At 33.6% G+C, this 25,603-nt stretch overlaps 1 protein-coding gene across 1 annotated transcript in view; it reads right to left on the reverse strand.

The window, feature by feature from the left end:
* The window catches only part of LOC148948940 (guanine nucleotide-binding protein subunit beta-5-like), a 230,864-nt gene that overhangs the window by 34,175 nt on the left and 171,086 nt on the right, over positions 1-25,603 (reverse strand). Inside the window, exons 2-3 of the mRNA XM_089094143.1 lie at positions 9,002-9,142; positions 3,776-3,872 (exon numbers count right to left, since the gene is read on the reverse strand). Coding sequence (XP_088950269.1) covers positions 3,776-3,872; positions 9,002-9,142 — 238 coding nt within the window. The remainder of the gene's footprint in view (positions 1-3,775; positions 3,873-9,001; positions 9,143-25,603) is intronic.

Genomic DNA, 25,603 nt, shown 5'->3' on the forward strand with positions numbered 1-25,603 from the left:
GAGTAGGATTTTTTCAGTGTTAGAATTCTTCGTTCAGTTTCTTCTACTATTTCATTCAACTGTTGTATTGGATTAATTCATGTTTTAAGAATGGAGTTTACCCAGATTGTTTGAAAAGTGCTCATTTGGTAACGCTGTTTAAGAATGGTTATAAGAATGATATGAATAATTACAGGCCGATATCAATGCTTCCAATAATATCGCGTCTGTTTGAAAAATTCATTTATGTAAGAATGGTGGATTTTCACATAAAAATTCTTATTTTCTACCTACTCAGTTCGGTTTTCGTTATGTTATGTCAACAGAGTAAGCGGTGATTTTCTTAATAGCATTTGTCAATGATTCGTTGGATACTGGGTTGAAAGTTGCGTCTATATTTCTGGATATTAAGAAAGCATTCGACTCTGTTGACCATAGTATATTATTATCAAAATTTGAGCATGTCGGTATTCGTGTTAATTTTCACAGTTTGATTTTGTCTTTTTTGAGTGGAAGGAAACAGTGTGTTGGGGTTGGAAGTATTCATTCTGATTATATGAATGTGAGATGTGGAGTACCACAGGGTTCAGTGCTTGGCCCCTTGTTGTTTTTAATCTATATTAATGATCTGAATGCCTGCCTTAAAAGGATGTTGAGTCATGTTGGACCTGCATCTAGACGGTCAAACATGATATTTCCTAGCTTCGCTGATGACACACAGTATTCAGCGGTAGCTGTGACTGAGGCAGATTTATTTCTACTGTTAAATACAAGAATGAATTGTATTGAAAGATGGATGCGTGTAAATTAATTATGTTTGAACTATAGTGAAAGTGAATTTATTCTATATGGAATAAGTGCTAATTATTATCCTTGGATCCATGGTATTCAACTAGAAAGCGGATATCTCCAGAGACCTATATATGTCCAATATATTGGTGTCCAAGTCGTTGAGTGTCTTGCGTTTAAACCTCATATTGAATCATTGTGTACTAAAATCGCCAGGAATGTTGGAATTCTGAGGAAACTGAAGCATTTTTTCCCTCTTAAAATTTTAAGAATGCTGTCTTTCTCGCTAGTTCATCCGTATTTGTTATATTGTATAAGTGTATGGTCAGCTACATTTAGTACTTATCTACTTCCACTGAGATTTCTACAAAATAAAGCTGCTCGTGTTGTATCTTGAATGCAAGGCTGTGACTCGGTTCGAACGCAATATGACGGTATTGAGATTCTGCCACTGTTCGGCCTAGTTACGTTTTACACGGCATAATTAATGTTTTAAGTTTTAATAACCTGCTACCTGCATGTTTGTCGATTGGATTTACTGGGTATGGGTTTACTGGGATCAACTGGGATTTACTGGGATTTACTGGGATCAACATGGGTATGAGACAAGGAATTCCCATTCAATATGAACCCCTTTCCCTGTGACAACAAGTTCTACATTTTCTAACCGTTTTTCTGGCCTGGTTGTCTGGAACAAACTTCCCGAGGAGGTAAGAAACAAGACAGATCAGGTTAAATTTCAAAATTCCCTCAGGTTTAGTTGTTTTTCTCAATATGTAAGATTTTAGTGGTTGTGTGTAGGGAATGATTGGTTGATTGTTTGTTGGTGAGCTGATTGCTTGGGTTTTGAATAGACGAGTGATTTATTTCTAATTTTTTTTCTTTTTTGTGAATGTCGGTGAAACAAACTCAGTTAAATGATTCTTGAGGTTCCCACTTTTTGATTTGATTTTGGGATAGGTGGGAAAGTGAAGCGAGAGAAGACATTTATTTGTTTTTTGGTCGGGTTATGTTAGGGTCCAAGGAAATAAATAAAATAATTATTATATTGTTTTTCGGGTTTTTGTCCGGCATTCAGTAATGCATTTGATAGTGTTTTTTTAAATGAGAAGTTTGTTTATTTATTTATTGTAACCCGTTTGTAAATAAAAGAAAATAAAAATAATCCTCTTTTGAGGCCTTAAATACCTCATGACCAACTCTGTTTCTAGGCTTTTCAGATATTTCGTGAAAACATGGGGCGAGCCAATGTCCCACCCTTTTGAAATGGTTGCTCGAGGAAGAGCAGGTCTAATGGTTTTTTCATTATAATGTAGTCTTATCTTAACCTTATGAATTTTAGACAATTTAAATAGGATGTTTATGACGTCTACGACATCATCAGGATGAACTATGACATCAAGTTCACACTTTGTTGGTAATGGCTAAAACAAATATACACATCGCCATAAAATTTAGAAACAAAAACACGCCCTTAAAGCTAAACTATGTTCCATTCTTGTATCCACCAATTGTCCCAACTCCTTAATCCTCATACAAATTCTGTCACTCAACATAAAATCCACCCTTCACTCCATTCTATACCAACTTAAAAAAATTATCCTCCAGTCCATATAACCCTTAAAAAAATTAATTAAATCATCCTGTCTATCTCCAGATATTGGGCAAAAATAAGGATCTATCTTTGACTTCACCCTCTACCTCACCGTTTACAAATATTTTCTCTTGTCACCAAGTGGTAAATTTTCTCTTGTCCACATTATTATCGGCAAAATAAGGGTAATAACAGCACAATCCCTTAAATTAGCGGTAATCAATGACTGTGGAAACATTTCAGGTTTTACACTTACTTTTCGATGCCAATTTCGTTCTGAGTACCAAATATGTCAATATTCATCTACATATTTTGATCAGGAAGTTTTATATATCTACTGAGCTTCACTTAAATATATCCGCAAATGACTGGTGGCATAGTCCACTCAAGAACACTAAGACTTTTGTTTATTTAGAGGTATAATGTAGCAGAAGGCTAATTTATGTGGTCCTCAGAAAAATAAAAACAACAAAAACACATATAAAACACAACATATAACACAACAATAAAAACACACATTAAATCATTGCCACTTGCTATACTTCTAAAAAATATGGAAAGAAAGAGTTTCTATACCGATTTGTCTCAAATTTAACGGGGTTAATTTTCAGCTTTGAACTGGTTCAGATATAAACTGCAGTATCTTGTGGTAAGATGTGGCAGGACTAGAACGGTCTAGAAGGGTGTGCAGTGCCAAATAAAGCTGTTATCAAGATATATATATGTATATATATATATATATATATATATATATATATATATATATATATATATATATATATATATATATATATATATAAAGACTTACAGTAAAATGTGACCTTTAAACCTAAAAAAAAAGATTAAACAGTCCCAGAATCATTATTTCAACAAAGTTGAAGTACCCTTGTACGTTGAAGAACCAATGACCTACATACCCTAGGATATCAGATGGCGTCAGTTCAAGAAACCTTAGGGGGTGAAGACAAAATATTTTTTTCAGTATTTGGAGGGTAATTTTGCCCCTTTTTAATATTTTTCAATAATAAATTCCGAAAACTACATTTTTTTAAATGAAAATCCCCCCAAGGGATTTTTCATAGCTGGACAGAAGGCAAAAAAATCAGGGATTTGGATGAATAATCCCTCCCCCTCAATTGAAGCCACTGGTCAAGTCATGAGCCTTGACCCATACACCCCTCATAGGAAAAGTTTGTCTTCCCCTTTGAGTCAAATATATTATGATATATCATAAAACATATTAAACATAATTTGTTATACCTAATATATTATAAGATATAACGTCCCAATACATTTAACACACCACTTACCACTTACTGAGAAGTCAACGGAGTTAACATATTAATACATAATCTATTGTACCAAATATATTATAAATATATAACGTCTCAATAAATTTAACACCCCACTTACCACTTACTGAGAAGTCTACTGAATTAACTCCAAAAATTATGCTTTCTTTTGAATAAGTGGCAATCTCACGATCAGCTCTCAAATCAAAAAGTCGACACTGAAAAGAAAATGAAAGAATTCAGAGCTTAAATTTCAATATTTTCTATAATCCAAAAAGCTCTGAGTGTTTTCTGTTTGAACGAACATGGGAAATAGAGTCATAAATATTAACTAAAAAGACGTGTCTTTTAGCCCACTGAATTTCTTTTTAAAACTCAAAAATTTGATTATCAAAGTCAATCGACTGTTGGCTCTTATTATCAAAGCTTCGTACAGATTTTTCCTGTAGCTCTGGATACAATTTCAATAAAGTGGACACTTGGGCTCATAACTGAGTTACTGTCTCAGTGAGAGCTGCACCCCAGGCAGCCCAAGCGTGTCCCCGGGTGGCAGATAGGCGAAAATCTTCCAGATTTGGAGGATTCCTTTGAATATTCAATAAGAAGACGTGGACCAAGGGGTGACCAGATCCTGCTTGGTCTTAATACTTCAGGACAACATTGCGAAACAAAATTTTATTTCGTAAGAAAAAAAAAGAAAAAAATCCCTAATTCTATTTAGAAATTGAAAAAAATGTTTCTGGTGAATATATGAGACAAATAAAGAACAATGAAAAGCGGAAGCGAAATATCCGTCAGAGAGCGAGAGAAAACGAGATAGGTCTCTTTCTCACTTATGGTAACGTACAACAGAAACTATGTATACAATTACAATAAAGTGAACGCTTGGGTTCATCGCAGAGATACCTTCTTAGTGAGAGATGCACCCCAAGCAGCCCAAGCGCGTCCCCAGTAGTGGATAGGGGAAAATCCTCTAGATTTGAGGGATTGCTTTGAAACTTTCTTGAGAGAAGGCGAGAGAAAACGAGAACGCGAAAGATCTCATAATTTAAAGGATGTGCAAGGTATTTTTCAAAAACTTCAATGGGATGTAAAAAATACATTTGGCCATATGAAGGTGGTGCAAAAGCATCTTCAGTACTTTTTAATGGATGTGCCACTAAATTGATTTTGTAATAAATTTGTTCATTCCCAGGTGGTGGCGGATACGAGAAACTCCTCCAGATTTGGGGGATTCCTTCGAATATCCAATAAGAAGACGCAGACCAAGGGACGACCAGATCCTCCTTGGTCTTAATCACAGTAGACAGAATATACCCCGTAAGCTTATCGCAGATTATTTCTGGTCTTTGTGAACAAATTATTTTTTCATGAACAATTATTTCTTCGTGAACAATTATTTCACTGGTCTTCGTGAACAAAATATTTCTGGTATTCGCAGATTATTTCTGGTCTTCGTGATTATTTCTGGTCTTCGTGAACGTGCGCGCACGTAACCTCGTCTAAATTAACCTTAAAAAAATGAAATATAGCTATGTCGACTTTGCATGTCTCTCTCACTATGTATGCGCCGTCGCGGTGTGTAACCAATCACCAATCAAGTTATAGTATATTGGTCAACCTCCGCTGTCTCTGATTGGTCCCTAAGAAATGGGTGTTGTCTAAAAAACCAGTCTGGTTGAAAACGTGGAGTTTTCGTACTGCTCACTTTTTTGCAATGTGTAGGAACCAGTGGAGAATCCCCGCTCGTTTGGAAAGGTGCAAAGGAAAGGCAAGCAAATAGCATGTAGTTTCAAAACGTGTTTAATCACGTTTCTTGAATGAAGTGTCTGTACTGTATATTCAAGAGGTGAAATCAATAAAGAGCTTGTTACTTAGTTACAAATATTTTCATAATTTCTTGAATGAAATTTCCGTATTGTGTATCCAAGAGTTGACAAGAAGAAAGAAATTGTTACTTACTGAGAATTTTTTCATAATTTCTTGAATTAAATTTCTACATCGTGTAGCTGAGTGAAAATTGTTTGTGATAAAGAGAAAAAAAAGAATTTTTCCGTTATTGAAATTTCCAGACTTCATTTACATGCAATATATACCGAGAGTTCAATGACTCCTCCCCGCAATGACTTCCAAGGGTCTTATGACTCCTCCCCACAATGAATTCAGATGGTTTTAGGGCTCATCCCCCTAGCCATACCTCCGTTCAACTTTGAGCAAAGGTACAAAAGTTTGATGAGTAGTTTTCTGCTTAACAACTACATTAATAACTTCCAAGATGATAGGACTGTATGCCAAAGAATTTATCAGTTTGAAAAAATCTTCTTGTGGTGTTATATTTGAATGTGCATTTTTATTATTGTCTATGGATTTCGGAGAAATTGACTGTTATCATTGGATAGTGAACTATAACATGTTTTAGTATGATAAAAGCTTGTGGAGTACTACATTACGTCATATAAACAGACTGGGATTCTACGATAGAGTGATTACACCACTTAATAATACTGGTCAGGAACTGAGAAATGTTCAGGAGGAAGTCAGTGAAATTTGCAGCTTTTTCGGGGTTGAAGCACTCTACGTAAAGGGCAATTCTATTATACTTGACTTATTGTATCTGAATACTATCACCTTAATTCTCTATATTTAGAGGTAATATCCATTGTGACAGCTAGGCAATAATCCTAGCGCTGGGAGGGGGAAGGGTTTTATGAGCTTCCACTAGGAGAGTAAATTATATAATACATGACTTAGTGTATCGGAATACTATCACCTTAATTCTCTGTATTTAGAGATAATATCCATTGTCACAGCCAGGCAATAATCCTAGCGCGGGGAGGGGGAAGGGTTTTACGAGTGCACACCAGGAGCGTAAATTCCATTATTCTTCCATTATTGTATCGGAATACTATCACTTTAATTATCTGTATTTAGAGGTAATATCTATTATCAGAGCCAGGCAATAAACCTAGCTCTAGGAGGGGGACAGGTTTTATGAGCTTCCACTAGGAGCGTCAATTCTTTTATACTTGAATTATTGTATTGGAATATTATCACCTTAATTCTCTGTATTGAGATAATATCCATTCTCACAGCCAGGCAATAATCCTAGCGCGGGGAGGGGGAAGGGTTTTGCGAGTTTCCACTAGGAGCATAAATTCTGTTATACTTGACTTATTGTATCGGAATACTATCACCTTAATTCTCTGTATTTAGAGGTAATATCCATTGTCAGAGCCAGGCAATAACCCTAGCACGAGGAGGGGGAAGGCTTTTACGAGCTTCCACTAGGAGCATCAATTCTATTATTCTTTAGTTATTGTATCGGAATACTATCACCTTAATTCTCTGTATTTAGAGTTAATATACAGTGGAACAGCCAGTCAATAACCCTAGTGTGGGGATGAGTAAGGGCATTACGAGCTTCCACTAGGATCATAAGGTCTAGTGCGCATGAGTTTTTGCTCTGGTATGCTAACACCGTCTCCCCCTCCCCTGCCCGCAACACTATGGTACCGATAATTCTCTTAGCAGTATCCGTGATTTAGATGCTTTCCCTCCCTAATCTAACTCACCTCTCCCTGTCCTCAGACAAGTGGCAATCAATGGCACGGTAGATAATATGTTAAATTGACAATACTTATCAAACATCACTAGTGTATTATACAGATCACATATCTCATTACCCCTTTTTAAATGTTAATCAAATAATTCTGATTATAGTGTCCAATTTTTGTCTACTTTTCAAAATGTCCGTATTTGGAACTCTGTCAGTTAACACTAAGAAGTAAATTGGTTAATCCTCTCGCAATAAAAAAAGGCTTAGCAGTGATTACATCTCATTGTCCGGCGACAATTCAATCAGATCAGAGTTGTGCAAATGGAATACCTTTTCGCAAATTGAGTTAGCTTCTATTTCATAGGCAAAATATTTGAATTCCTTTTATTCAAATCACCTATCAAGTTATCAAAAAAAATTGAATATATTAAGTTATAGGCAATTCTGGTTTAGAAAAACTAGAATAGTGACATAATTTCACTTTATCGACCCTCAAACTAGAGTTGACCCAGAAACTTGTCATAATGCCCTGTAGAAGTATTACCTATATGCATGGGGATAGTCATTCTCTTTGAAAAACCAAACCAGACTATACCCATCAAACCAGACTATACCCATCAAACCAGACTATACCCACCAAACCAGACTGTACCCACCAAACCAGATTATACCCACCAAACCAGATTATACCCACGAAACCAGATTGTACCCACCAAACCAGACTATACCCATTAGAAACCTGTCTGGTACAGGGGCACAAGCAAAATATTACTTAGATTACTACTTACGCCTTCCCAAGGCCAGAAAAAAATTTACACTTTACTGAAAAAAATACAAATAAATGTGCATTGTGAGTTTAATATACATATACTGATATTTAGTAATCAAAATATTATTATTATTTGATTTATTAAGTTCTAAAAGTAAAAAGATTTATATTTTTGAGGGTGTTTTGAGCCCTACTCATGTTAATTTCTGCTTGTTTTGAGTTTGACTCGGTAATTTATTGTAATTTCAGTTCGTTTTGGGTTTCGTTTATTTATCGATGCTGATTTGTGGTAGTTTCACGCTTGGTAGATTATTTGATTTGATTTTTGCTTATTTTTGGTTTAATGGGGTTCTTTACTTTTCATTGAAAAACTTATTTAGTGGAAAAAGTTTTTTTTAATTAATCATATAAAAATCTAGTTATGAAAGCCTGGTTAAACATGTGCTTCATCTTCAACGAGTTAACTACACCCGTTATTCAACTATTGCTAATATACTGGTTTGTGGCCTTGGATGTCTGCCATAGCAACCCGTGAACTACGATATGGCAAGTAAGAGCGCATTGCTTCTTGTTGACCTTGGATGGTTGCCAAAGCAGTCCTTGGATGTCGGCTGAAGCAGTCCTTGGAAAATTGCCAAGGAGGAAGCGCAGGTCATTACTATTTTAGGGATTCTTCTCTGAAAAATCTTACATGCCTTCAGAAAAGCCATCTCGTATAATAATGGAAACTTCTCCAATACCTAAACAATTTACTCTCTATCTATCTAGTTTCTACCTAGAGAAAAAGAACTTTATTGTTTTTGACTTTATTTCTGCCCATCTTTGGTAAAATGTAAGAGTTTTACTTCTTTTTTTTTCTGGTCCTGGTACTATTTTTTTGGACACTTCGTCCAAAACTCTGATTCTGTTGTTGTAAAATTTTTAGATTACTCTGAGACTAGTGGAGCCCGTTCAACACCCTGAATATAAAATTATATGAAAAGTGAACATATACGAATATGATAATAAAATATAGTTCTTACCGTTGCATCGTCAGATCCAGTGGCAATAGCGTCGCCACTTGGGTGAAACTTTACCGTGTTAATATCTGCCTCATGTCCCTCGAAGGCCTGCACTCTCTGTCCGGTTCGCATATCCCATACATATGCCACACGATCGCAACCCTAAAAAAGTGAATTGTGGTTTTATTCCATTAATCTAATGATATCAAATTCAAGAAAATATTATTTTCGCAAGGTGCAGTATTAAATTGCTCCTCGATTAAAAATCAAAACCCATTGCCTTGGAAATATGTCTTTATTCATCTTGTCAGTTTATCAACCGTACAAGGGAATCAATGAAGTCAACAAACGCAATTGATTTTACATTTTGGGCTAAAAATTGTTCAAAATCATTGCTTTTTCATTAGCAGTACAGTAACTCACAGTACAAGTACAACATGTATTTCCAGGCAATGTGTTTTTGGCTATTGCACTAGGTTTACACAGCTATATTTTTTTCTGACTTGAAATGGTTCACACAAAGACACAGCTAAGACACAAAACTGTTCATACTCAACCGTTCCATCTTTTAAGCCACCAACAGCAAAACTATAAATATGGGATTAGGTTTTTACTTTTTTAATGAGGATTTTTTTAGTTTAAATATTCAAACACAGTCAATGGGCGGTCATGACGTACAAGATTGCAGCAACAAACCGATGATCTGCAAAAAGAAAATGCAAAAACATCCGTTTCTGCACTAAATTGCAGCTGTGTCAAACTAGGTTTGGAGAAGCATATGCCAAAACCCTCAAAAGTAACTAAATAGTAACACTGTTATGGACATATTTTACCAGTCTTTCGTAGCCTTGTTGCAACAAAATGGTTGATAATCGCCGAAAAAAAGCCAAAAAACAGTCCGGCAATTATCATTTTAGGATGACTAAGAATTGTTTATCATTTAAGGAGGCGATGTTAATCATTTTAAAGTGTGCATAAGCCTATGTCGATACAATTATAGAATAGAAATTTTAAAAAATGGGTTTAATAATTGAGAACTGAGTAAAAAATTTATTTTCCATCCCCTAGCCACGTCAAAACTTAATGAGCTATTAAGACTAGCAGGAAATATTTCATTTAAGTAAATCCCAAGAAAGCTTGACTGGAGGATTATTCTTTTGCAACATTGGTTTTATCTTGTTTTGATTTTAGTAGGTTTTCTTAGGCTTTTGTTTGTTTTCTTTCTTTTCATCGCAAACTATATGAAAGTCAATTCTGTGACTATGGCAGATGTTGCACAGTAAGCTCATAGCAGGATTGATTAACCAAATATTGAAATGATATACCAGATGAACTTGAATTTTACAAATGAGCCAATATACCAATGATGAACCGATATGAACAGATGAACTTATAAGCCAATGGAAAATTTGGGGCTGAACGTTGAGGCCCTTGGCCTTGTTTATCAGATAAATACTCTTTTTGTAACTTAAAATCATTTCTCTTTAATTTCAATACTTCAATCCTGGGCGAAGCTATTATTAAATATTCTTTCGCCCTGCTAGTATTCTCTTAGGGTTAGCTGATTACGACACTTGTTTAAAGAATCTGCTAATTAGCTACCAACTGAAAAATGCATCCTACGAGTGACCAGTACAGAAGACAGAATAGCTTGAAAAGCCCAGAGTAACGTTTGTCCTTCCATTTGAAGGAGACATTCACTGCCTTTAGTAAGAGGTACCCAAAACTCCACGTTGGAGGTGAGTCGCAAAGTATTTTTTAATTTTGGGTTGACGTTTAGTTTAGTTCGTTTCGTAGACTTGATGTCAAAATAAGTAAGCTTTTTTTCTGCAGTTACTTTTGACTTCTTTTTGCCTAGGTAGAAACTAGAGAGATAGAGAGTAAATTGTTTTGGTGTTGAAGAAGTTTCCATTATTAGCGAGATAGTTTCTCTGAAGGAAAGTAAGATTTTTCAAAGAAGAATTTTGAGCTTGAGACCGTGGGCCCATAGCGGGCACATACATGCTACGGAAAGCGCACTTCTTTACACTTCATCATATTTCTTTTTTATTAATTCCAAAATGCGGTAAGTTTTATAAAGACAAAACAAAAATACGAAATTCTTTTTCTTTGATTAGTTGTTACACTTCTATTTTCTTCCTACTCTGGTCTAAATTCAAGGGGGGGGGGCATGCCGTAACCGATCTGTCGTAACCGATATTGGTGCACTCAAATCTCCAAAGTTCAAGTCAGGAATTTTCCTATGTTTTAAATTGCTAGCCTCACTAGCACCTTGGCCACATATTTCTTCAAAATACCTATTTCTTTTCGGTTCAATTTTAGAAATACATGTGCCCAACTCGTCATGTAATCGTGCGAAAACGCATTTAGCCTTGGCAAGTTCTGGCGCACTTGAATTGCTTTCTTCCTCATATTTTTATTGTTGACTCGTATGCTTCACCTGATTTAGGGTCAGGAACACTCCATGATGGCACAGTTATAACAGTGGGATTAAAGTCCTCGAAAGAGTTTACAACGTATGAATGAAGACTTCGAGTTTCCGCTATTTTTTTATTTCTTGACTTGATGTCATGGAATTCCCATTAGCAGTATTAGGTGAAAGTAGTAAGCGCCCAATTAGCACTAAACGTGATTGCGTAATATGCCTTACTACGGGCCAGTGACCTATTACTATGAACTCTATATGCCATGGCAGACAGGTTTTCTAATGTGACACCCATTTTTTGGAGGTCAAACAGAGAGAGAGCGGCGGTCACACTAACTTGATTAGTAATTGGATTCAGATATACTACGAATGGACTTTCAGTCCTACATTCATGGGTTTCTGCAAAGTTTTATGGGATTCATTGAAAAAATACCAGTTAAAATAAAAAAAAAAAAAAAAATAAATAAAAATTTATCCATGATATTTATTCTGGCAAAAAAAAATACAAATTCCAATCAAAACTGGTAAAACGTGTTAATAAGCTGTAGGTTATAGCTATCTGGTAACTCATTCAGCATCGCATGTATTTTCAGCGGTATCAAAGGTATATCATTTGCGTAAAGCTAGGATTTCTGTTAAATAAATAATTCTTATATTTTTTCCGTTCAATTGAAAGCGAGGATTTCTGTTAAATAAATGATTGTTATACCTTTTAAAATAGCTTTACGGGGTTTGAGGGACTCTGTCGTTTTATTACGTGTGATTTTTTCTTTACATGATGTTCGTTAAAAAAGCGCGGATTTATGTTAAATAAATAATTATTATATTTTTTACTTTCAATTGAAAGCGAGGATTTCTGTTAAATAAATAATTGTTATACCTTTTAAAATAGCTTTGCGGGGTTTGAGGGGCTCTGTCGTTTTATTCCGTGTTATTTTTTATTAACATGTGTTAGTTAAAAAATCGAGGATTTATGTTAAATAAATAATTCTTATATTTTTTACGTTCAATTGAAAACGAGGATTTCTATTAAATAAATAATTGTTATACCTTTTAAAATAGCTTTACGGGGTTTGAAAGGCTCTGTCGTTTTATTCCGTCTGATTTTTTCTTTACATGGTGTTCGTTCAAAAAAGCGAGGATTTCTGTTAAATAAATAATTCTTATATTTTTTTCATTTAAATTTAAAGCGAGGATTTCTGTTAAATAAATAATTTTAATAAATTTTAAAAAAGATTTAATGGGTTTTAGGGTCTCTGTCGTTTAATTCCGTGTGATTTTTTCTTTACATAGTGTTTGTTCAAAAAGCGAGGATTTCTGTTAAATAAATAATTCTATTATTTTTTCCGTTCAATTGAAAGCGAGGATTTCTATTAAATAAATAATTGTTATACCTTTTAAAATAGCTTTACGGGGTTTGAGGGTCTCTCTCGTGTTATTGCGTGTGATTTTTTCTTTAAGTGATGTTAGTTCAAAAAACGAGGATTTCTGTTAAATAAATAATTATTATATTTTTTCCGTTCAATTGAAAGCAAGGATTTCTGTTAAATAAATAATTGTTATACCTTTTAAAATAGCTTTACGGGGTTTGAGGGACTCTGTCGTTTTATTACGTGTTATTTTTTCTTTAAAATGTGTTCGTTAAAAAATCGAGGATTTATGTTAAATAAAAAATTATTATATTTTTTAAGTTAAAATTAAATAGAGTATTTATGTTAAATAAATAATTTTTATACCTTTTAAAATAGCTTTACAGGGTTTGAGGGGGTCTGTCGTTTTATTCCGTGTGATTTTTTCATTACATAGTGTTCGTTCAAAAAGCGTGGATTTCTGTTAAATAAATAATTCTTATATTTTTTCAGTTCAAATGAAATCGATGATTTGTTTTAAATAAATAATTTTTATACCTTTTAAAATAGCTTTACAGGGTTTGAGGGGCTCTGTCGTTTTATTCCGGGTGATTTTTTATTTACATGGTGTTCGTTCAAAAAGCGAGGTTTTCTGTTAAATAAATATTTCTTATATTTTTGTATTCCGTGTGATTTTTTCTTTACATGGTGTTCGTTCAAAAAGCGAGGATTTCTGTTAAATAAATAATTGTTATATTTTTTACGTTCAATTGAAACCGATGATTTCTGTTAAATAAATAATTGTTATACCTTTTAAAATAGATTTACGGGGTTTGAGGGGCTCTGTAGTTTTATTACGTGTGATTTTTTCTTTAAATGGTGTTCGTTCAAAAAGCGAGGTCTTATGTTAAATAAATAATTATTTTATTTTTTTACGTTCAATTTAAAGCGATGATTTCTGTTAAATAAATAATTGTTATACCTTTTAAAATAGCTTTACGGGGTTTCAGGGTCTCTGTCGTGTTATTCCGTGTAATTTTTTATTTACATGGTGTTCGTTCAAAAAGCGAGGATCTCTGTTAAATAAATAATTCTTATATTTTTTATCTTCAATTGAAAGCGAGGATTTTTTCCGTTCAATTGGAAGCGAGGATTTCTGTTAAATAAATAATTGTCATACCTTTTAAAATAGCTTTACGGGGCTTGAGGGACTCTGTCGTGTTAGTCCGTGTGATTTTTTCTTTACATGACTTTAGTTAAAAAATTGAGGATAGGAATTACCATGTTATTTGCTTGCGTGTATAGGAATCCCCATGTCATATTATTTGATTGCATGTATAGGAAATCCCATGTTCTTTGCTTGCATGTATAGGAATTCCCACGTTATTTTGCTTACGTGTATAGGAATACCCACGTTATTTGCTTGCGTGTATAGGAATTCCCATGTTATTTGATTACGTGTATAGGAATTCCCCCGTTATTTGCTTGCGTGTATAGGAATTCCCATGTTATTTGCTTACGTGCATAGGAATTCTCATGTTATTTTAAGGGCTTATGTCCCCTCCCAATCTATTTTAAGGGCTTGTGTTCCCTTCCCTTGCTATTCCAGGAGCTTATGTTCCTTCCTATGCTATTATAAGGGCTTTTCCGTGTGGTTTTTCTTTACTTAATTAGCTGTTTAGGGGTTTTCAGACCTAGGTTTTTTAGATTTTCGTGGATGTTTGACGCCTGGGGTTTTTTATTTGAGACATTAAATTTAGTATTTTGTGGTTGTAAGTGCCTAAAATCATGAATTAGGATAGTTAATTACATGGTTTAGGTTTTCAAACATATATTTTTTATGTCCCCTTCCTAGGCTATTACAGGAGCCTATGTTCAGTCCTATGCTATAATAAGGGCTTTTCCGTGTGGGTTTTCTTTACTTAATTAGCTGTTTAGGGTTTTCAGACCTAGGTTTTTTAGATTTTCGCGGATGTTTGTTTCCTGAAGGTTATTGTTTGAGACGTTAACTTTAGTGTGTCATGATTTTACGTGCCTGAAATCACGAATTAGAATATTTAATTAGCTGTTTAGGGTTTTCAGACCTAGGTTTTTTATATTTTCGTGGATGTTTTGACTCCTTGGGTTTACTATTTGAGAAGTTAACTTTAGTATTTTGTGGTTTTACGTGCCTGAAATCATGAATTAGAATGGTTAATTACCAGTTTAGGGTTTTCAGACCTAGGTTTTTAGATTTTCGTTGTTGTTTGTTTCCTGGAGTTTATTATTTGAGAAGTTAACTTTAGTATTTCATGGTTTGACTTGCTAGAAATCATGAATTGAAATAGTTAATTAGCTGTTTGGGTTTTCAGACCTAGTTTTTTTTAGATTTTCGTGGGTGTTAGGTTCCTGGGGTTTATTATTTGAGAAGTTAACTTTAGTATTTGGTGATTTGACGTCCCTGAAATCATGAACTAAAATAGTTAATTAGCTGTTCGGGTTTTCAGACATAGTTTTTTAGATTTTCATGGGTGTTAGGTTCCTGGGATTTATTATTTGAGATTGTTATATTTTTTCCGTTCAATCATTTTCGGTGTAAGCCAATATAATTCTAGGGGGAGTAAAAACGGTAGTTATCTATTACCTGGTAAACAGGTGACTTGATATGCTTCATTAGAAGTAGGTTATTGCTAATGATACCTCCTCGACAAATATTTTTATGGCTCTAACAATTGTACTCTATGCTTGCCCAGAGACAGAATGTGGCTTTCTCGTTATTGCTCTATGGCCAGTTATCGACACTTTCTTAGTTTATTGCATGTACTAAATCAGTATTTTTTACACAGTGGAACGATAAACACGTAACTAATATCTCTAAAAAAGTGAAGATGAAGCATATTAAGAAAGTGTGTTCACATGATAGTGTTATTGTAGCATTGAATTCTGACAAGGAGAACTATTTGAACTATGAAACAAGTACAAGTGGTACCACTATCGGAAACTTATGCGTACATTGTCATGACAGTAAGGAATTAAATTTCTTTGGAGTACCAAAAAATTCAACTCTTATGATGGTGGATATGCGAGATTGAGATCCCCGGAGATGATTGCACTCAAAGAAAATGCCAACATAAAAATAGTAGTTGATAAAGAGGGGTATCTTCTTGCTAGTGCTTGTGGTAACATGTTACACAGTGTTAAACCATATCGTCAGCTTTCGGATATTAGCATTCAAATGAAAGCAAAGACGAAAAGAAAGGCCTACTCTTCTGCTAATATCAAAAATCATATCATGTCTACATTCCGGAACTGTTACTTGTGTACAAATAGTGTGATAATAGACAGTAAAACTGCTAAAAAAATAAAAAGGGCATTGGCGGAAAATATCACTAAGGAATATAAAGATGAATCGATGAAAAATAAAGTACCAGCAAACGTTACTGCCATTGATCAAACAGTCAATGAATCAAATAATACCAAAGACGAAAAGCATATTGACCCTGTCGATGACACACCTATAAAAATTGTGTATGAGTCAAAATTGAATAATGATTATTCTACTGATTACGAACTAAGAAAAGACAATAGCTATAGTATCAAGAGAGAATATGGTGAACCATTTTATGGAACAGATTCAAAATGTCCAAAGTTGTTCATTGATATTAATAATGTATAATAATATATATTTTTGTATTAATATTCTACATGACGTTATTTCATTAAAAATATATTATGACTTACATTGTTATGTGTTCATTATTTTTAGAGTAAGCTAACATATCAAACGTTTAGAATGTATATTGAAACATCGGAGATGCAAGAAAAGGAATTCACATATATCATATATCAGATAGATAGGCTAACATAGAGAAAATCTAAGTATAAGAATGAATAAATTCTCTATCAACATCTATTGACAGATAATTGGGATAGCATTGACAAAATCAAAGTATCGTAAGTAGCAAACTCTTTCTTGAATTCAACTCATGGGATTTCTCGAATTAAATATCAAAACAATAAATAGTTTTTTACTTACTTGCGATTTTATCATAATTTCTCGAATTAAATATCTGTATTGTGTCCAGGAAGCGAATTCAAGAAAGCGATTGTTAAATACAATTTCTTCACAATTTAATGAAAAGAATAGAACTATTCTAAAGAATAAAGACGGGTTAAGATTAAATATATTTATTGATTAAACTTATTAACGTATTTTTTTTAGAAAAAAAAAACACAACAACAAATGTTTACATAAACCTAGTAATTATAGTTCAATCTTAAACATACATATACAATGGTCCTGCGGGCCTGAATAGTTTCTAACATATCTTATTGATATATCAACATCAGGTATATCCCTAGGTATCCACTGTGCGAAGAACTTAACCTCGTCTGCAGGACAGTGATAACCCTCTTCAAATTTAGGACACTTAAACTCTTTTAGATTGAAAAGTGGACTCCTAGGACCACATTTTTTAATTAAAACTTTATCGGTAGGAACATTGACCTTTACGTAGAGTGCTTCAACCCCGAAAAATCTGCAAATTTTACTGACTTCCTCCTGAACATTTCTCAGTTCCTGACCAGCATTATTAAGTAGTGTAATCACTCTATCGTAGAATTCCAGTCTGTTTATATGATGTAATGTAGTATTACACAAGCTCTTATCATACTCGAACATGTTATAGTTCACTATACAATGATAACAGTTAATTTCTTCGAGTTCCATAGACAATAATAAAAATATAGATTCAAATATAACACATCAAGATGATTTTTTCAAACTGATAAATTCTGTGTCATACAATCCTTTCATCTTGGAAGTTATTAATGTATTTGTTAAGTAGAAAAATACCTCATCAAACTTTTATACCTTCGCTCAAGGTTGAATGGAGTTATGGCTAGGGGGATGAGTCCTAAAACCATCTGGATTCATTGTGGGGAGAAGTCATAAAACCCTTGGAAGTCATTGCGGGGAGGAGTCATTGAACTCTCGGTATCTATTGCATGTAAATGAAGTCTGGAAATTTTAATAACAGAACAATTCTTTTTTTTTCTCTTTATCACAAACAATTTTCACTTAGCTACACGATATACAATTTTAATTCAAGAAATTATGAAAAAATTTTCAGTAAGTAACAATTTATTTCTTGAAGTCAACTCTTGGATACACAAGTAGTACCCGGTAAACAGGTGACTTGATATGCTTCATTAGAAGTAGGTTATTGCTAATGATACCTCCTCGACAGATATTTTTATGGCTCTAACAATTGTACTCTATGCTTGCCCAGAGACACAATGTGGCTTTCTCGTTATTGCTCTATGGCCAGTTATCGACACTTTCTTAGTTTATTGCATGTATTAAATCAGTATTTTTACACAGTGGAACGTTTTTTTCTCTTTATCACAAACAATTTTCACTTAGCTACACGATATAGAATTTTAATTCAAGAAATTATGAAAAAATTCTCAGTAAGTAACAATTTCCTTCTTGAAGTCAACTCTTGGATACACAATACGGAAATTTCATTCAAGAAATTATGAAAATATTTGTAAGTAAGTAACAAGCTCTTTATTGATTTCACCTCTTGAATATACAACACAGATACTTCATTCAAGAAACGTGATTAAACACGTTTTGAAACTACATGCTATTTGCTTGCCTTTTCTTAGCACCTTTCCAAATGAGCGGGGATTCCCCACTGGTTCCTACACGTTGCAAAAAAGTGAGCAGTACGAAAACTCCACGTTTTCAACCAGACAGGTTTTTTTAGACAACACCCATTTTTAGGGACCAATCAGAGACAGCGGAGGCTGCTCAATATACAATAACTTGATTGGTGATTGGTTACACACCGCGACGGCGCACACATAGTGAGAGAGACATGCAAAGTCGACATAGCTTTATTTCATTTTTTTAAGGTTAATTTAGACGAGGTTACGTGCGCGCACGTATATGGTATAACACTGGGTAACATGCTTCCAAAAGCACTAGCAAAAAGATAAACCTCTTTATCACCTAATATTTTTATGTTAGCATTCGCTTGGAACGCAATCATTTCTGGAAATCTAGATATTACAGATCTGAAATCATTAGAGTTGAATTTATTTGGTACATCAAAAAAAATATAATTTCCTAATGTCATAACAATGCCCGTATACATTTCAAATAGAACTGCCACTTGTACCTGTTTCATAGTTCAAATACTTATCCTTGTCGGCATTCAATGCTACAATAACACTATCATGTGAACACACTTTCTTAAAATGCTTTATCTTCACTTTTTTAGAGATATTAGTTACGTGTTTATCGTTCCACTGTGTAAAAAATACTGATTTAGTACATACAATAAACTAAGAAAGTGTCGATAATTGGCCATAGAGCAATAACGAGAAAACCAAATTGTGTCTCTGGGCAAGCATAGAGTACAATTGTTAGAACCATAAAAATATTTGTCGAGGAGGTATCATTTGCAATAACCTACTTCTAATGAAGCATATCAAGTCACCTGCTTACCAGGTACTACATAACTACCGTTTTTACTCCCCCTAGCATTATATTGGCTTACACCGAAAATAATTGAACGGAAAAAATATAAGAATCACAAATAATAAATCCCAGGAACCTAACACCCATGAAAATCTAAAAAACTATGTCTGAAAACCCAAACAGCTAATTAACTATTCTAATTCATGATTTCAGGCACGTCAAATTACGAAATACTAAAGTTAAATTCTCAAATAATAAACCCCAGGAACCTAACACACACGAAAATCTAAAAAAAAACTAGGTCTGAAAACCCAAACAGCTAATTAACTATTCTAATTCATGATTTCAGGCACGTCAAACCATGAAATACTAAAGTTAACATCTCAAATAATAAACTCCAGGAAACAAACATCAACGAAAATCTAAAAACCTAGGTCTGAAAACCCTAAACTGGTAATTAACTATTCTAATTCATGATTTCAGGCACGTAAAACCATAAAATACTAAAGTTAACTTCTCAAATAGTAAACCCCAGGAGTCAAAACATCCACGAAAATCTAAAAAACCTAGGTCTGAAAACCCTAAACAGCTAATTAAATATTCTAATTCATGATTTCAGGCACGTAAAACCATGAAATACTAAAGTTAACTTCTCAAATAATAAACTTCAGGAAACAAACATCCGCGAAAATCAAAAAACTTAGGTCTGAAAACCCATAAACAGCTAATTAAGTAAAGAAAAACCACACGAAAAAGCCCTTATAATAGCATAGGACGGAACATAAGCTCCTGTAATAGCATAGGAAGGGTAAATAAGAAACAAATGTCTGAAAACCCTAAACAGGTAATTAACTATCCTAATTCATGATTTTAGGCACGTAAAACTACAAAATACTAAATTTAACTTCTCAAATAAAAAACTCCATTCCACAAAAAACCACTAAAATCTAAAAACCTAGGTCTGAAAACCCTTAAGACGATAATTAAGTAAAGAAAAACCACAAAGAAAAGCCCTTATAATAGTATAGAAGGAGCATCTGCTCCTGGAAAAGCATAGGACGGGAACCAAAGCCCTTAAAATAGATTGGGAGGGGACATAAGACCTTAAAATAACATGAGAATTCCTATACACGTAATCAAATAACATGGGAATTCCTATACACGCAAGCATCAAACGGGAGTATTCCTATACACGTAATCAAATAACATGGGAATTCCTATACACGCAAGCAAATAACGTGGGTATTCCTATACACGTAAGCAAAATAACGTGGGAATTCCTATACATGCAAGCAAATAACATGGGAGTTCCTATACATGCAAGCAAATAACTTGAGGATTCCTATACACGCAAGAAAATAACATGGTAATTCCTATCCTCAATTTTTGAACTAACATCATTTAAATAAAAAATCACACGGAATAACACGACAGAGTCCCTCAAACCCCGTAAAGCTATTTTAAAAGGTATAACAATTATTTATTTAACAGAAATCCTCGCTTTCAATTGAACGGAAAAAATCCTCGCTTTCAATTTAAGGGAAAAAATATAAGGATTATTTATTTAAAAAACAACCTCGCTTTTTGAATGACCGCTTTGTAAAGAAAAAATAATACTGAAAAACAAAAGAGATCTCCTCAAGCCCAGTAAGGCTGTTTTATAAGTTATAACAATTATTTATAATACGTAAATCATTTCTTCCGATTTAACTGAAAAAAATATAAGAATTATTTATTTAAGATAAATCCTCTCTTTTTGAACGAACAACATTTAAAGAAAAAATACACCGGAAATCAGCGACAACCCCCCTCAAAAACCGTAAATCTATTATAATAGGCAAAGAAATTATTTATGGAAGAAAAGTCCTCGCTTTCAATTGAACAACAAATGTACAAGAATTATTTATTTACCAGAAATCCTCACTTTTTGAAGGAACATCATGTAAAAAAAAATCACACGGATTCAAACGACAGAGTCCCTCAAACCCCGCAAAGCTATATTAAACGCTATAACAATTATTTATTTAACATAAATCCTCTCTTTTTGAACGAACACCATGTAAAGAAAAAATCACACTCAATACAAAAATATAAGAATTATTTATTTAACAGAAATCCTCGCTTTTTGAACGAACACCATGTAAAGAAAAAATCACCCGGAATAAAACGCAGACCCCCTCAAACCCCGTAAAGCTATTTTAAAAGCTATAACCATTATTTATTTAACAGAAAACCATTTTTTCAATTGAACGGAAAAAATATAATAATTATTTATTTAACAGAAATCCTCGCTTTTTGAACGAACACCATGTAAAGCAAAAATCACCCGGAATAAAACGACAGACCCCCTCGAGCCCCGTAAAGCTATTTTAAAAGCTATAACCATTATTTATTTAACAGAAATCCTCGTTTCCAGTTGAATGGAAAAAATATAAGAATTATTTATTTAACAGAAATCCTCGCTTTTTGAACGAACACCATGTATTGAAAAAATCACACGGAATAAAACTATAGAGCCCCTCAAACCCCGTAAAGCTATTTTAAAAGGTATAGCAATTATTTATTTAATAGAAATCCTCGCATTCAATTGAAAGTAAAAAATATAAGAATTATTTATTTAACAGAAATCCTCGCTTTTTGAACAAACACTATGTAAAGAAAAAATCACACGGAATAAAACGACAGAGTCCCTCAAACCCCGTAAAGCTATTTTAAAAGGTATAACAATTATTTATTTAACAGAAATCCCCGCTTTCAATTGAACGGAAAAAAATATAAGAATTATTTATTTAACAGAAATCCTCGCTTTTTGAACGAACACCATGTAAAGAAAAAATCACACGGAATAAAACGACAGAGCCTCTCAAACCCCGTAAAGCTATTTTAAAAGGAATAAAAATTATTTTTGTAACATAAATCCTATTTTTAATTTGAACGGAAAAACTATAAGAATTATATACTTAAGTGAAATCCTCGCCTTTTGAACGAACACCATGTAAAGAAAAAAATCACAAGGACTTAAACTACTGACCACCTTAAAACATGTAAAGCTATTCTAAAAGGTATGACAATTATTTATTTAACAGAAATCCTCGCTTTAAATTGAACGGAAAAAATATAAGAATTATTTATTTAAAAGAAATCCTCGCTTTTTTGAACGAACACCATTTAAAAAAAAATCACACGGAATAAAACGAGAGAGCCCCTCAAACCCAGTAAAGCTATTTTAAAAGGTATAACAATTATTTATTTAACAGAAATCCTCGCTTTCAATTGAACGAAAAAAATATAAAAATAATTTATTTAACAGAAATCCTAGCTTTACTCAAATGATATACCTTTGATACCACTAATAATACATGCGATGCTGAACGAGTTACCAGATAGCTATAACCTACAGCTTATTAACACGTTTGACCAGTTTTGATTGGAATTTGTATTTTTTTTTGCCAGAAGAAAGATCATGGATACATGTTTATTTTTTTTTATTTATTTATTTTTTTTCTTTGACTGGTATTTTTTCAATGAAACCCATAACACTTTGCAGAAACCCATGAATGTAGGATTGAAAGTCCGTTCGTAGAATATCTGAATCCAATTACTAATCAAGTTAGTGTGAACGCCACTCTCTCTCTGTTTGACCTCCAAAAAATTAGTGTCACATTAGAAAAACCTGTCTGCCATGGCATGTAGGGTTCATTGTAATAGGTCACTGGCCCGTGGTAAGGCATATTAAGCAATCACGTTCAGTGCTAATTGGGCGCTTACTACTGGTGAATCGCTTTGGGGCTGGATCACATTATCTTCAATATTAGTGTAAGGTACTTTACTCTCAGATTTTTCTCCCCTAGTCCAGGTTGCAGCGGTAGCTGGCGACCTTGTAAGAGACGATTATGCCCTATAGTAAAAACTAAAATAACATATAACTTCTAAAAAGAGATTCAGATCAAAACAAGAAGTACACTATTAGAACCGCCTTATCCGAAACCCTATATAGGAAAACGTACCGTTCTTTGGCTTGAACTACAAGGAAAATATACTGGCTTGAAAATTCAGAAAAGTGGCTGAAGCCGCGATAATCTGCACATACGGCATCTTTTTTTTTCTTTTTTTTTTCCTCTTCAGCTAGCTAGGCACTGGAGAATCATAGAGAACTTTATAATGGCCTATTCTAAAGGAAATTGCTACATCTAGTGCATTTTGAAATTAAAAATAAAATAGTTTTTAAAATAGAATATAAGAAATACTTAAGTACAAGAATCAATCCGCATAAACGGCATCTTTTTTTGTTTTTTCCGTTTTTTTCCTCCTCAGCTAGCTGAGCACTGGAAAATCATTGAGAGCTGTATAATGGCTCATTTAAAGGATATTGCTACATCTAGGGTCTTTTTTAATTAAAAATAAAATAGTTTTTAAAATAAAATCAATTTTGACAAAAAAACTTCATTTTCGTGTACAAGCTTGATGAATGACGTTATAATTGTATAGGCTACAACCATATATGACGTAATAAGTAAATGCAATATTTATACACGCTTATCTTTTAAGAAGATAATAGTATAAGAAATACATAATTACAAGAATCAATTTTTTACGAAAAACTGCCTTTTTCTATAACACTGTAGTAGAAAGTGTTATTTTTACAATCCGGGTTGCAGCGGTAGCTAGCAACCTAGTAAGAGACGATCACGTCCAATGTTAATTATATCAAAGAATGAACTTTATCCAGTAATACATTAAAAGACTATCATTCGAAGAATATACCATTGCATATATTGGACTTAGTTAGCTGCCCGATTCCCTGAAAAAAAATCTGATTTGTAAACTGCAACTAGAATAATTCCTGAAAATTTTAAATAAAATAATTTTATTTAGCTGCAAAGTGCAAAAGTATTTATGGTGTCTGATCAATAATTTCCATTTTTTTATTCAAAACAGAAAAAAAACCTGAAATTTTTTTAATTAGTTTGGTTTTCCTTTTGCTTCAATTGACTCGTTACGCCATTTTTTTCGCCATTAATTTTATTTCATCTCAGTTCAAAGTTATTATTGTATCCTGGAGCCAAACTTTTTTGGCTTAACCCGTAAAGTACGTATGTCTATATTGTTGTCCTATATTTCCAATGAAAAAATTCACATTTTTTTCGTTCTAATTTTCAGTTCAGAATCGCTATAGTTATTATGCAATCAAACAGTTCATGGTAACGAACTGTATAGTAAGAGCGACTCGTCTCAATAGTAACCAAAACTCTAAAAAAAGGTATTTTGATACCAATAGAAGAACTTGTTTCTCTTTCTATTTTTATAAATAAAATGATGGATCAGGGTAAAATCCCTATGGCAATACTCATGGACATGAAGTAGGCGTTTGATTGCATGTCCCATGATATACTACTTGGTAAGTTAGACCATATCGGAGTGAGAGGCCATATTTTTTTGTGGTTTAAAAGTTATCTTGAAGATCGAGTAATTATTGTAGGGAGTGAGCATTCTTCATCAAAACAACGGGTTGCGGCGTGCCCCAAGGCTCAATACTTGGCTCTCTCTTATTCATTATTCACATAAATGATTTACAATTTATTTTTGCCCGCCTCTTATAGTCCAGGACTTTTAGGGTTTGACCCGGACAAAATTGCAATATAAACGAAAATGGTACCAAAATGATCAAAAAAAAATTCTGTACAACATACTAAAAGTCCCCGAAAATCTGAGTGAGGCGAGTGCCCGAAAAACAGTGAACAAGGGGAAAATGTGGGGGAAATTGGGAAAAATGCCGAACATGCCCTGAAAATAGTTCAAAGTGAGTTTTCTGGGGCTTTCCCTTGCGCTGATCACGAAACTGACATCTAAAATTCAGTATAGAATAAAAGTACTACGGAAAACGGGAGAAACGGGGGAAGAGGGGAAAAAATTTAAAAATACAGGGTAGGGGTAGAAAGCACTTTGAAATATGTTTTCTGGGGTCTTTCTATCTGCTGATCCCGAAACTGACATCTAAAATGAAATAAAAAACATGAGCTCCACCATAACGAGAGAAAAGGGGGAAAGAGGGGAAGAAAAGGGACAATTGAAGTCAGGGGTAGAAATCAGTTTGAAATGTGTTTTCTGGGGTTTTCCTATCTGCTGATCACGAAACTGACACCTAAAATGAAGGAAAGAAAACGAGAACCATGAAAACAGAACAAAACTGGAAGAAATAACGGAAAAGGGGAAGGGAAGCCTGACTCCTGAGCCAGCTGCTAATGGCTAATAAGTAGGCCTATGGACAAAATAACTCGCTTAAGTATCAAACTTTTACTTTCTTGAATCACAGATATTTATTACAACCATTTGAATTACTAAACATAAAGAAAACAACCTCTTCGCAGTGATCACAGTAT

The sequence above is a fragment of the Artemia sp. Qi Xiang Cuo genome, chromosome 9 (assembly GCF_049724085.1).
Source record: "Artemia sp. Qi Xiang Cuo chromosome 9, ASM4972408v1, whole genome shotgun sequence".
Classification (NCBI taxonomy): Eukaryota; Metazoa; Arthropoda; class Branchiopoda; order Anostraca; family Artemiidae; genus Artemia; species Artemia sp. Qi Xiang Cuo.